The sequence below is a fragment of the Cebus imitator genome, unplaced genomic scaffold (genome assembly GCF_001604975.1).
Source record: "Cebus imitator isolate Cc_AM_T3 unplaced genomic scaffold, Cebus_imitator-1.0 Scaffold2, whole genome shotgun sequence".
Classification (NCBI taxonomy): Eukaryota; Metazoa; Chordata; class Mammalia; order Primates; family Cebidae; genus Cebus; species Cebus imitator.
In genome coordinates this window covers 7,215,048-7,229,931 of record NW_016107317.1, presented here as the reverse complement: position 1 = coordinate 7,229,931, position 14,884 = coordinate 7,215,048, and the positions used below count along the sequence as shown (strand labels likewise).

General features: G+C 42.0%; 1 protein-coding gene and 1 non-coding gene across 3 annotated transcripts in view; one reads left to right on the top strand and one right to left on the bottom strand.

Moving 5' to 3' along the window:
* Positions 1-13,135, bottom strand: part of AEBP2 (AE binding protein 2) — a 76,188-nt gene extending 63,053 nt beyond the window's left edge. The window contains exon 1 of one of the 2 annotated variants that reach the window (XM_017527397.2): positions 12,448-13,135. In XM_017527397.2, coding sequence (XP_017382886.1) covers positions 12,448-13,115 — 668 coding nt within the window. In that variant the 5' untranslated portion in view covers positions 13,116-13,135. Of the gene's footprint in view, positions 1-12,090; positions 12,334-12,447 lie in introns of those variants that run through there. The other variant, XM_017527420.2, reaches the window with a different exon arrangement.
* On the top strand, positions 8,745-8,851 carry LOC119471551. Its single transcript, XR_005200625.1, has one exon. It is a non-coding gene; the product is annotated as a U6 spliceosomal RNA (small nuclear RNA).
* Positions 13,136-14,884: the final 1,749 nt, after the last annotated feature.

Genomic DNA, 14,884 nt, shown 5'->3' with positions numbered 1-14,884 from the left:
AAAAAAAAAAAAAAAAAACAACTAAAATATACAAATTTGAGAATGTTCTATAAATATATCACTGAAAAAAAAAGGCTACCGCTCTGCTGCACTGGTGTTTCTACCACCCTAATTTAGGCCTTCACATCTCCATTCACATTTATTCATGCCTGCAAATCATACACCTTATACCTTAACCAATTAAAAACCTTCCCCTACAACTACTTTCTGAATGCTCCCTTCACTTACAGGACTAGCCAAGTGTGTCTGTGTGGTAACAACTAAAAGTTGACATAAGGCCGGGCGAAGTGGCTCACACCTGTAATCTTAGCATTTTAGGAGGCTAAGGCAGGCAGATAACGAGGTCAAGAGATCGAGACCATCCTGGCCTACATGGTGAAACCCCGTCTCTACTAAAAACACAAAAATTAGTTGGGCGTGGTAGCACATGCCTGGCTACTCGGGAGACTGAGGCAGGAGAATCGCATGAACCCAGGAGGCAGAGGTTGCAGTGAGCCAAGATCACGCTACTGCACTCCGGCCCGGCAACAGAGCAAGACTTCGTCTCAAGAAAAAAAAAAAAAGGTGACAAAAAACAGTATTAGAGTTTCTGTACTTTAAGTTTGAGGTTCTGGTCACTTTTGCATTTGTGACAGGAAGTGAAAACAATTAAGGGTCATTAAGCAATGTTGTCTTCCAAATAAAATGTCCTTACTACTAATCCCTGTCCCTAAATCAGTAGAACTAATGTGGTCAGGTGCAGTTTCTTGCACCTGTTAATCTCAGTACTTGGGAAGGCAGAGGTGGGGAATGGCTTGAGCTCAGGAGTTGGAGATCATCCAGGCAACATGGTGAGGCTCTGTCTCTATTTTTAAAAAAGAAAGAATTAAGGTACACATGGAGATTGCAAAATAAACTGTCCAAATCTGCAAATCAGATTTGCAGGACCAAGCAGTCAAACAGAGTAAAGATATAAATTGCAGGCCAGGTATGGTAAATCAAGCCTGTAATACTAGCACTTTGGGAGGCCGAGGTGGAGTCTTCAATAACCCATGATCCTGGTCCCCCACACTCCAGCCCTGGTGACAGACCAAGGCTCTGTCTCAAAAAAAGAAAGAAACCGGATGCTAAAACTGACATAAGCACGTATCATCCACAAACATCCATGAGACGTAAGGAGACAAAAATTCTGCCAGTCTGAGGAACATTTAACGGAGGATAAGAATTAGCGTTATGAACTTAGTTTAACTTTATTTTTTTTTAAATAGAGATGGGGTTTCACCATGTTGGTCAGGCTGGTCTTGAACTCCTGACCTCAAGTGATCCACCCACCTCGGCCTCCCAAAATGCTGGGATTACATGCCTGAGCCACCTCACCCAGCTTAGTTTAACTTGATAATTGACAAAAGCTATGTTTAGAAATAAGTATATAGGCCAGGTGTGGTGACTCACGCCTGTAATCACAGCACTTTAGGAGGCTGTGGGTGGAACACCTGAGGTCAGTAGTTGGCGACCAGTGGGGCCAACATGGTGAAACCCCATCTCTACTAAAAATACAAAAATTAGCAGGGTGTGATGGCAGGCACCTGTGATCCCAGCTACTAGGGAGGCTGCGGCAGGAGAATCGTTTGAACCCGGAAGGCAGAGGTCACAGTGAGCCAAGACCACCACTGCACTCCAGCCTGGGCAACAAGAGCAAACCTCCACCTCAAAAAAAAAAAAAAAAAAGAAGTATACAGGCCAGGCACAGCGACTCATGCCTGTAATCCCAACACTTTGGGAAGCCAAGGTGAGAGAATTGCTTAAGGCCAAGAATTCAAGACCAGGATTCCTGGGCAACATGGCAAGACCCAATCTCTACAAAAAATCTTTTAAAGAAGAAAGTAAATCTACATAGTTTTTCAAAGCCTATTTATCAAATTAGGTAAACATTACAACAATACAAAGGAAATCCTAATCTAATCACATTAACAGGTAAACTATCATTCATCTAACAGGTGATATTCCTTTCATCTATAAAACTGCCACTTATACTAGAAAGATTACACTATGTCTCTCCCACCCTTATAATCAAATTTCTTAAAGGGTAAAATTCAAAACATTGCAAAAGCATCTAAGAATCCCCTATATCTTAAGAAGTCTGAGGTTGCACACCTAATACACAATTCTTAAGAGTAAAAATTCTTTTAGTTACCATTTGTCATCTCCATTCATTGAAACAGATTATAATTATGTCCCATAATGTTTATTCTAGGTTTGACAAAAGGATTAAAAGCTAAAACAACCAAATGAAACAGGTTACTTCAAGAAAACCATGAACAAAAAAAAAAAAGAAAAAGAAAACCATAACAACCTTGCCTGTTACACGTTATGATTCTTAAGGGGAAAAAAAAAAGCAATTATGTAACCTACCACATAAAATAATAGGAAAAGGCACTCTAAATCTTGTTCCCACCAAAAGATGACCACTTTTGGCCAGGAGCAGTGGCTCATGCCTATAATTCCAGCACGTTGGGAGGTCGAGGCAGGCAAATCACTTGAACCCAGGAGTTCAAGACCCACCTGGGCAATATGGTGAAAACTTTTTTTTTTTTTTTTGATTTTTTTTTTAAATTTTCTGATTGTAAACTCTGTCTCAATAAAAATAAAAATCCCAGCACTCTGGGAGGCCAAGGCAGGTGGATCACTTGAGGTCTGCAGTTCAAGACCAGCCTGGCCAACATGATGAAACCCCATCTCTACTAAAAATACAAAAATTAGTTGTGTGTAATCCCAGCTACTCAGGAGGCCGAGGCAGGAGGATCACTTAAACCTGGGAGGCAGAGGTGCAGTGAGCCAACATCATGCCACTGCACTCCAGTCTGGGTGACAGAGCAAGAATCCATCTCAAAAATACATAAATAATAAAAGATGGCCACTTTTACACCAGGTGCAGTGATGCATAGCTGTAGTCCCAACTACTCAGGAGGCTGAGGTGGCAAGATGGCTTGAGTATCAGAGCTCAACACTGCAGTATGTCATGACTGTGCCTGTGAATAGCCACTGCACTCCAGCCTGGGAAACCCAGCAAGTGAGACCCTGTCTTAAAATTTAAAAAAAAATTAAAACATGGTCACTTTTGAAAGATCCCATCCTACTCCTCTTCTTATTATACAGGTGTGGTCTGTGTTACCTCCACTTGAATTTGATCAGGCCTGAGACTTCCATAGAAGTGATATTGCCAGACTTACAAGGCTAAGTCATAAAAGGGAACACAGTTTCAGCCTGGCTCTCTCTCAGAACACTCAGCTTGGGAATCCTCAACTACCATATAAGAAATCTGGCTCCTGTGAAGCCGCAAAGTTGAAAAGATCCCATGAAGAACATACACAGAGCTAGAGAAAGATGCCTGAGAAGCCCCAACTGTTCTGATCCCCAGCTGTTTTGAGTGTTCTCAGCCCAGGCGCCAGACACGTGACAGAAACATGACATGAGTCAGTGAGCATTCTGATTCCAGTTCCCAGTCTTTAAGGTGCTTCTACAAGCTGATACCAAGCAGAGCAGAAATGAGCTGACCCTGCAGAGTCGGGTCCAGATCACAGATTCATAAGCAAAATAAATGCTGTAGTTTTCTCTTTTTCTTTTTAGATAGAGACAGGGTTTCACCATTGTGGTCAGGCTGGTCTCGTACTTCTGACCTCATGATCTGCCCGACTCAGCCTCCCAAAGTGCTGGGATTACAGGCGTGAGCCACCGTGCCCAGCATAAATGCTGCAGTTTTAAACCACCAAATGTTGGAAAAGGGCTGTCATGCAGCTGTAATAACTGGGACAATGTTGATTATGTATTAACTCTGTAATGCTTACAACAACTCTAATAAGTGTTATTGGTATCTTTTTCTTTCAGAGAAACTAAGAAACAAAATGGTATTTGCTGATAGTGAAACAAGTGCAAAACAGTAATGCCAAAAAAAAAACCTGTCATACGACTATGCATTCAAAGGAGAAACTTGAATGAATTACTGATTTAAGAAATAACTGAAATACAGCCTACAGTATGCATCAAAGTGGCATTAACACTCCTTTAGTGCAGCTAAAAAAAAAAAAAAAAATGAACACTTTTTTTTTTTGGAGACAGTGTCTCACTCTGTTGCTTAGGCTGGAGTACAGTGGCACAACCATAGTTCACTGCAGCCTCAACTTCCCAGGTTCAAGCGATTCTCCCACCTCAGCCTCCTGAGTAGCTGGGTCTACAGGTGTGCACCACCACATCTGGCTTTTTTGGGGGGACACAGGAAGAGAAATAGAATCTCACTATGTTGCCTAGGCTGGTCTCAAACTCCTGGGTTGAAATGATCCTCCCTCCTCAGCCTTCCAAAGTGCTGAGATTACAGGCATGAGTCACCACACCAGGCTGACATTTTCATCTAGTATGCAAAACTTTCAACTAGTGTAGCACACAAGCAAAAGTTATTTGGTTTTGTACATTCATGGTGCATAACACAAAAGAGATATTTAATATCTACATAAAATTTGACCCATTCAGGCAGATAGTTTTACTAACAAGATAAACTATTAAATTTGATTACTACAACTCGATTAGCTTCATAAAATTAATTCAAGGTCAGTCATAGAAAGCAACACTGTCTTCAGGTAGAAAGAAATTGTCCCAAATTTACAACTTAGTCCACTGAAACGGATTTGAGCAGAACAACCACAACATAAAATTCAACTCCAAATGCTCCTTCCCAGAGCAATGGGGTAGTAACTTTTTCCACTTACGAAGAACAAAGACTACATCATAAAACTGATCTTAAACAGGATTAAGGAATTTAGACACATCAGATTCTGTAAGGCCACCTGGTTTTGCTTTCTTTAAACTCAAACAATTAGGGGGAAAAAAGTGAAGGCAAGTGTCTATTACATGTGTTTTGTGCGTGTGTTATAAATAAGTCACATTTCCCTAAGGCCCTTCCTATTCATCTAAGGTGGAAGGAATTCTGCTTCCATATGTTCCAGTAAATTTGCACTGTCACCTATAAAGCTCTGTTCAGAGTAAACTCCTAAACCTAGTTAGTGCTTTGCACATAGTAAATGCTCATCATTTTTAGTAAGAACCTTAAGTAGGATTTTTTAAGGCAAGTAAAATATATGGCTTTGTCACACTAAAATAATTTTTAAAAAGTTAACTGGAAGCACACTAAAAATCATTAGCCAAAACCAAGATATTATCACTATTATTACAAGCTATTATCACTGTAATTTAAAAAGCTAAAATGAATTTTTATCATCAAGAAAAAGACTACTTTCTATCCCCACAATTATTTCTCCGGTTAAAGCAAACTATTTTTTTTCCTAAAGACCCAACAACATTCACTAAATTGGCCAAAAGGGACTTTATGCAACAATGATGAAATATAGTCTGTGGGAAACAAGTTGGCTACCTTCTTTTATCACCACTATGAACTGAGCACATTAAATTTCTCATATCAAATCTATCATTCTTTAAGATTACTTCACCCACATTTTTCACCCAGCTTAAAATATCAGAAAGCAACTGATACCTTCACAAACACTAGAAACATTTCACTTCAACACAATTACACTAGGAACTTAGGTTTACCTTTTTACAGACATTAAAAACGTATATACACGAAGATGGTATGTTTTTAAAAAATCCACTATGACCCATTTTATAAAGAAGCAATTACATTTGAGTTTTTTGGTGTTAAATCATAAAAAGATCTTTATTAAGAAAATATTGAGGAAAAAGATCTTTTTTTTTTTTGAGGAAAAAGATCTTATCAAATGCTTTCAGTATATATTTCTGACAAGAATGACTAGTCATTCTTGACTCAACACCTCAAAACACATGTTGAAATAACAATTTCCAAGATTAATTTAAAAAACTAAAAAAATCTACTGCCAATTCATCTATTCTTGGTACTTTTTTTTTTGGGACAGGGTCTCACTCTGTCGCCCAGGCTAGAGTGCAGTGGCACGATCTCAGCTCACTGCAACCTCCACCTCCCGGGTTCAAGTGATTCTCCTGCCTCAGCCTCCTGAGTAGCTGGGAGTACAGGCGCCTGCCACTATGCCCGGCTAATCTTGGTACTTTAAAAAGTATTTATGAAAAGTAATGATGGCCAGGAGTGGGTGGCTCACACCTGTAATCCCTGCACTTTGGGAGGCCAAGGTGGGAGGATTGCTTGAGCTAAGGGGTTCTAGACCAGCCCGGGCAACACAGGGAGACCCCCATCTCTACAAAAAATGAAAATATTAGCTGGGCATGGTGGTGCATGCCTGCAGTTCCAGCTATTTTGAAGGCTGAGGCCGGAGAGTCACTTGGGTCCAGGAGTTTGAGGCTGCAGTGAGCTGTGATGATACGCTGCGCTTCAGTCTGAGTGACAGACAGAGCAACACCCTGTCTCAAAGTAAAAAACAGAACAAAACAAAAAAAAACTGTTCTCTTTTTCTTTCATCAGCCACACTAATGAAACTGAAAAAGAAGAAATATGCAATCAGGTATTTCCACTTTCAGTTGAATTCAACCAATTACTGAGAATGAATACAGGTAGCATATGAGTGCAGAACGTAAGTTCTGCAAGTATAAATGAGACCCAATCTTTACTTTTTTTGTAAGATGGAGTTTTGCTCTGTTGGCCAGGCTGGAGTACAATGGCACAATCTTGGGTCACTGCAACCTCCACCTCCCGGGTTCAAGCTATTCTCCTGTCTTAGCCTCCCAAGTAGCTGAGATTACAGGCATGTTCCTAATTTTTGTACTTTCAGTAGAGACAGGATTTCGTCATACTGGCCAGGCTGGTCTGGACCTGACCTCAAGTGATCCACCCGCCTTGGTCTCCCAAAGTGCTGGGATTACAGGTGTGAGCCAACATGCCTGGCTTGATCTTTACTTTTAAAAATGTTACAGCCTAGAGAAAATAAACACAAACAGATATTTCAATACCACACCATAAATATGAAACAGAAATATAATGACTTCTGGCCAGGCACAGTGGCTCATGCCTGCAATCCCAGCACTTTGGGAGGCCAAGAAGAGAATCACGTGAGTGCAAGAGTTCAAAGCCAGTCTAGGCAACATAGCGAGACCTCATCTCTATTTTCAAAAAAAACCTAATTTTTAAAAAAGAAATATGGTCATTTTTAAACTCAGGAGAACCTACCTAAAATATCCTTGAGATCCTGAATATAACAAAGCCACACGTGGCAATATTCTGGGTTTGTCTAAAGAACAGAATATATTATCTATTTGTTTAACTACATTTAAAGCACTTGCCAAGTCTACAGCAGTATCCTCGCATCTGAGCTCCAAAGTTTTTTATACTGTTTTGTCAAAAACCCTCATTTTTAAGAAAAAGAATCAATCTGAGCTTCACAGAAATGAATGATTTGCCACATTTCCTGACGAAAATAAAGCCAACACTACAATACTGATCACTTATCCTCAGCTGGAATATTCTTTCCACTACATCTCCTCTTCATGAGAAATGGGAATATGAATGACTCTATGAAGTAAATACATAACGCATTTGTGTGTCATCTCACTTAATCCTAACACTGCTCCTATTTTACAGATAAGAAAGCAACTTTTGAGATTACCTCCATGCTCTTTCACTACTCAATGTTCCTTTGGTTATTCTAGTGATGGGTGTGACGAGAAAAACAATGCAAGCTATTGTTCAAATTAAATCCTCAAGAAAACATATTCAGAAATAAACGACATTTACGCAGCCAGGTGCTACAGATAAAGTCCAATCAATACAGGCATGGGTTTTCTTCTCAGGGAGCACACAATCCAGCAGCAGAGATAAACAGTAAACAATTACCCATATTGTGGGGAAGGCAATAAAGAACTCAGAATGCTGGCAATATGTCTAACAAGGAACCAGCCTGTTCAAGGTAAGACTTCAATGTGAACTAGGAGTTATACAGACAGAAAGTGAAGAGAAAGAAAACAACTTGATTCACAAACCTATACTGAGAGATGTACATACTTGTGTTGGTATGAAAGGCCTCACTTGAGCTATTAAATCTTAACTCCCAAGTCCAGTGTGCATCCTTAGATCTAGGAAGGAAGTTTCCTGAACATGCTAGGTTCATTCTTGCCTGTATGTCTCAGACTTTCTAGAATTCTCTCATCATCATTTACCCAAGCCTAAAATCTGTCTCCCTTCCCGCAGAACCTTAAGTCACTGACTATACAATACGCTCCAACTGTCACCCAGGTTTGAGTACAGTGACAGATCATAGCTCACCGCAGCCTCAAACTCCTGGGCCCAAATGACCCTCCTGCCTTGGCCTTTGAAGTAGCTAGAAATTTAGGCATGTGCCACCACGTCTGGCTAATTTTTTCACTTTTTGTAGAGATGAGATCTCACTACATCGTCCTGGCTGGTCTCGAAATCCCAGGCTCAAGGGATCTTCCCATCCTGGCCTTCCAAAGTACAGGGATGACAGGTATGAGCAACCACAGCTGGCTCCAGTTTTAATTTGAAGGTACCATGTCAAAATTTACAGAAAAAAAACAGAAAATAATCCAATAATCTCTTTAGGTTGCTCTTTAAAAACTAAGTATCTGAGAAGATAACATCATTTATCATCACTAAATGGGGCACAATGGGTCTTAGTTTTTAAAACCAATATATTATGTTCACAAATGCAAACTATTCATCACAAAAATAAATTCATCATGGGTTAGACCACTGCAACACATTCCCATTACTGGAAAAGTCATTTCAAAACTTTTTACCGCAGAAAACTACTGTGCTTGCTTCAGCATTATATATGATAAAGTTAGAACAATACAGAGAAGATTAGCATGACTCCTGCACAAGGATGACATGCAAATTTAGGAAGCATTCCATTTCTTTTCTAATTGCTGTTAATATGTACATGCAGCTAGTTATCTTCTAAAAAAACCACTATCTTTCTGTAGAAGATAACTCTCTGCATGTACATATTAACAATTTAAAATGAAAGGTTGTATATGAAGGCTTTTAGGCCCACCACAGACATAGAAAATTGATTAAAATGTAGATGCTGTAATAAAATACTTTGGTCTACAATATCCTTACGCAAATTTCTGCAAAACTCATTTGCAGATTCTTGCCGTACATCTACCTAATTGATAGAGTACTTTTGGGCATAGCACTTCATAATAGACATTACTCGCTTTATCAACTCATTTGTGCAGTGATTGTCTCTGTCACTGATGAGGTAAGGGCTTTGTTTATACTCTGCTGTATCCCTAGCATTTAGAAGAGTACCTGGCATGAGGTTGGGTGTGGTGGCTCAAGCCTGTAATCCCAGCACTTTGGAAGGCTGAGGCGGGCAAATCATTTGAGGTCAAGAATTTGAGACCAGCCTGGTCAACATGGTGAAACCATGTCTCTACTAAAAATACCAAAAAAAAATGAGCTGGGTGTGGTGGCAGCTGCCTGTAATTCGAGCTACTTGGGAGGATGAGGCTTGAACCCGGGAGGCAGAGGTTGCAGTGAGCCGAGATCACACCACTGCACTCTAGCCTGGGCAACAGAGTAAGACTCCGTCTCAAAAAAAAAAAAAAAAAAAAAAAAAAAAAAAGATTATCCTTTTAAAAAAAAAAAAAAAAAAAAAAAAAAGATTATCCTTCCATTAGTTACAAAAATGAAGTTCTCTTACCATGAAATATATAAAATCCACATAGTTTGATGTAATCTACAGTAGTTTATGGGAACTAAGAATCCTTTCCAAATTCAAAATAACTGGTGGAAAAATCTCAAAGGCAAAAAGGAGATGTTTCAGAACTAAGATTAACAAGCCAGTTTCACTGGTAAGACTTCATACAGTGACAAATCTATTACCCTGAAATGATGACATTAAAACAGTATTTTGTAGTCTCTAATGTTTAAGCATTAAGAAAACCAAGTTTCCTTGGTTATCAAGTTTTAACTTTAGTTGGATATGTGAGACCTGTAATTTATTTATTCTTCTGAAATAAGATGTAAAAATTACATATTCAAGCAAATATCTGTCAAATGAAGCCAAAACTCTACTTCCTGAAATTTACTTAACCAATAATTCCTTTGTCTCCTAAAGTAACGTAGTAAATAGATACTAACTAAAAACAAAACTCTGACATATATCTCTTGTTTTGGGGCTTTTTTTTTGAGTCTCACTCTGTCACCCAGGCAGGAGGGCAGTGGCACCATCTCTTCTCACTGCAACCTCCGCCTCCCTGGGTTCAAACAGCTCCAGGCCCACAGGCACATGCCACCACTCCCAGGTAATTTTTGTAATTTAATGTAGACAGAGTTTCACTGTGTTGGCCAGGCTGGTCTCGAACTCCCAAGCTCAGATGATCTCTGCCCACCTCATCCTCCCAAAGTGCTAGGATTACATACGTGAGCCACCAAGCCAGGCCTCCACAAAGGTGAATTATTAAGTGGAAATAACAGAGGACTTGAGAAACTTTGCTCAGATCCAGCTCCACCATTTCCATGCTGTATGTACTGTCCTGAGTAAGATACTCAACTTCCTTCCTCATCCATTAAACCGAAGTCAAAATAATACCTATCTTGCGCCATAGTTGTGAGAATGAAATGGAAGACATTTAAACTGCACAATGCTAGGCAAGCATATATGTATACTTGAGTAAATGAAAAATGTGGTAGATACTGATTGTATAAACTAACGTCAACTTTCAGATATGTAATGGTATTAGAGATGGAAAACAGCACATGCTTCACAGTGGAGTTTACATTAATTTTTAATTTTCTTGAAGACAATCTCCCTCCTACCCATGCCTACACAGTTCAGCACAATTGTTTTTCTTTTTTTGTTTTGTTTTTTTTTTTTGAGATGGAGTCTCTCTCCTGTCCCCAGGCTGGAGTGCAGTGCCGTGATTTCGGCTCACTGCAACGTCTGCCTCCCAGGTCCCGGTTCAAGAGATTCTCCTGCCTCAGCCTCCCGAATAGCTGGCATTCATTACAGGCACGTACCACCACGCCTGGCTAACCTTGTATTTTTAGTAGATACAGGTTTCTCTACTTTGGTCAGGCTGGTCTTGAACTCCCGACCTCAGGTGATCCGCCCACCTCAGCCTCCCAAAGATTACAGGCATGAGCCACCGCGCCCGGCCTCAACACAATTTTTTTGAAGTTAGTACAGTCTACTTTACTCCAAGACATTTTCTTAACTAGACGTAAATGTCAAACAGAATCTAATGCTAGGATTGTCAAATTATACAGGACTCTGTATTACTTGTAGCATAACTAAAGTGTTCATTTTTAATCAATTAATTAGAATTCCTAGAACTTCACAACATTAAACTCTTAAATAAAAATCACTATATACCACTAAAATTTCCATTGCTATGCTTTTCCGGGGACCATGTACAAAAAAAAAAAATCTGATGGTCAAAACATAAGCAGATGGTCAAAATAAATGCTAATACATTTTAGAAGTGGCATAATATGCATGATGCGAGTCTTGTTTTTTAAGAAGTACATTAAAACCCAGCCAGCCCAAAGTGATCAAAAGTAATGATACGACAATTTAAACATATACTGTCACACTTTTTAAATGTTCTTAAAAAAACTGCTCATTTTTGTCACTCTCCACTTACTTCTAACAAGCTTTAGTAAGAAAAACAATACTTATTCCTTCGGAGACCTCTCCAATGCATGGCTTTAAATATTATCATTTAAAATCATGACTCTCACGTTTAAGCTTTACTATAAAGCCGCAAACTACGCTATACCTTCAAGACTACTTTGTTACGATTCCAACTTTCTGATTCCACAAAGTTATCTTAAAAGACCATCAATTCACTATCACAACAATTTATACGTGTTTAAAACTTTCTCCCAGATATGCTCGCAAAACAAATAGAAAAGATTGTTAAAATCACGTTAGAGACCACATGACTGACTACAAATGACGGATTTGGGAGGCAATGATTTAATATAAAAGAATAGTCCTTTTTTGTTTAAGTAGAGAAAAGTGATAGCTGGGGTCTCCTCTCTGGACAAGGAAGTTCTGTTAAATCCAGGCGAGACCAGCCATATTGGAAACACTTGTCAATTATAGTTCTGACAAGTGTTTCCGAACACGGTTGGATGAAGCTAACCTTGAGTACCGACGTGCGTACATCAAGGCCCTCTTCTGCTCCGCCAGAGGATCTGGGCCCGTTTGGGGACTGTTTCCGAGTTAGAGCCGTCCAGAGATCCGTGAGGAGCGCAGCGCCGAGGGGAAAGAGGGCGGGGAAAGGAGAGTTGGGGGGAATGGTTTGAGAGTTGGAAGCCGCGATCCGCTGCGAGAGGGGCGCGGCGGCGGCGGCGAAAGATTTCCGAGTTGAGAGCCAGTGGGAGGGGCCGAGGATTCGGGGAGCAGGGGGGATCACGGCAAAAAGTCCCCTTGGTCCCCCTCGAAGGGGCCCGGGAGTTCAAGAGGAGGAAGGGAAGGGGAAACGCTGCAGAGCACTGACCTGTCCTCCGAGTCCATGCGGCTCAGGGGTTCCCCATCCGACGACATCTCCAAGCTGCCTCGCCGGCCCCCGGAGGTCGCGCTGCTTCCGCCTCCCCCGGTCCCGTAGCCCTCGTCGCCGCCGCTGGAGACGACGCTGCTACTACTGCTGCCGCCCCCGCCGCCGCCCTGGCTGCCCCGTGGTCCCTTGGGCTCCTCCAGGCCCTCCTTGCCGTCCCCATCCCCGCTGCTGCTGCTGGCGGCGCCGGGGCTCAGCGAGCGGGTCTCGTCGCTGCTACTCCCGCCGCTGCTGCCCACCAGGCTCTCGGCGCTACTCTCCTCCTCACCCCCGCCGCTGCTGCTGCTCTCATCCTCCTCCTCCTCGTCGTCCTCCTCGTCGTCCTCGTCCTCCCCGGCCTGGCTGGCGCTCTCGGGGCTCGGCTCCGACATCGTCTCCGCCTCGCCGCCCCCAACTCCGCCGCCGCCTCCGCCGCCCCCACCGCTGCCGCCGTTCAGCAGCAGCGCCGCCACCGCCTCGGCCTCCGCCTCCTCTTCCTCCTCCTCCTCTTCCTCTTCCTCCTCGGGGGGCTCAGCCCGGTCCCGAGCCGCCGAACCAGGGCTGCCGGGGGGCAGAGGGCTCAGGCGGGAGAGCTCCTCCAGGTCGGCCATGTCGGTGATAGCGGCGGCCATGGCGGCGCCTGCTCCTCCTCCTCCTCCTCCTCCTCCCCGTCGCCGCCGCCTCCCTCTTTCGACTCTCGCTCCCTCGCCCCCTCCCAAACGCCCAAAACTCCGCCAAGCCGCTGCAGAGCAGGAGGAGGGCCCCCGAGCTGCGTCAGCCTGTACACGCGCTACGGAGCCCGCGCGGGGACAGGCGCGCGACTACGCGCACTCACGCGGAGACGACTGCGCGCCTGCGCGGCGGCACGAGGCGGCACCGCCCCCGACCGCGAGTTCTGCGCCCGCGCCCCCGCCCAGCGCTGGCCCCTGCCCGGGCTCTGGCCCCGGCGAGTGCTCAGCGTTTCCTCGGGGCCTTCCCACGCCCTGCCGGGCTTCGAAGCCCAGGAACACGCGGAACGAAAACTCCAACGCTGGCCGGGGATTTTAACAGCCTTCCGAGGTCTCACGATGAACTCATTCATTCCGGGGGTGTTTGGGGATTGTCCCCACTGTACAGGCGCTGAGCCAGGAATGGAAGGAGCCTACAGTCTACGAAGAGAGGAGTTTAAAAAATGGGCAAAAATAAACACTATGGTGCAAGGTACTGAATTTATATGTGCAACATAGGGCGGCAGGTCTTAATTCACCCTATGCTTGAATACCCGTGGGGATGTTGACACCCTCAACTCAGAGCAAACATCTTGGTTCAAGGTCCTCAAACTTTTTAGTTCAAGAGCTTTCTAAAACAATTTTGTAAATCTGTGTATGTTCTTACACAGTTTAGAATGACAGCTACATTTCTTCCGGCTTATTAGAAATATTTCAACTGTCGCATTTTTTAAATACTGTATAGCCAATGGATTCTAAATATTGTAGAGATATAATACCCAATAGTATCAATTTTTTAACAATAGTCTCTTTTATACTTGGAAAATTTCCAAATATTGTATTCTGGAACTCATATTGACGTTCCATATCCCCTCTAGAATTTTATCCTAATAATATATTTTATATTTGAACTGTATTTTGATCATCTTAACACATTTCCTTGTAATAAAAATGTGTGCATAAATTGAAGTATGTGAGTTGTTTTTTACATTTTCCGTGATCATAAAGCGCCTATTTCAACTGATCACATCTATTTCAAATATTGGTAAGTAAGTACTAAACACAAAAGCAAAATTTTATTGTCGATGTATCTTGCAGAAATGAACTTGGGTGGACTTTTTTTCTAATATACGTTATGACCTTCAATGGATGGATTTTTCTGAGAAACAGTTCAGCATCAGTTCTATTCCAAGTTTCCAATTCCATGGATATAAGTGCTAAGAAAACTTGTTCACATAAAAAAGCAGATGAGAATGAATGGAGTTTTGTTATAGTAATGCCACTCAATTCTTTGAATGCTTTTCAAATTATATGCCCAAAAATCGCATAAAGATCTAACAAAGAAAAAATACTTTTAATGATCTATCAGCTGACAACTCTGATTAGGTTCTCATTCTACTTGTTGAAAGCAAGTAACTGAAAACCACCTGACTTGTGAAAGGAGGTGTAACTCATTCTCATTCACCAGCCAATTGTCCCTTTCTTTGGTGTCCTGGGGGTTTTTGCATACCTGGGTATTGCACCTTACTAAGACTTAGCATGAGGAAGAAGTATGCATTTATTTTTTTAATTATAAATTCTGGGGTACATGTGCAGATTGTGCAGAATTCCATGGTATACACATTCCATGGTGGTTTGTTGCATCCATCTTTCTTTTGTAAAATAAGGAAGATGTCATTGGAATAAAGGAGACT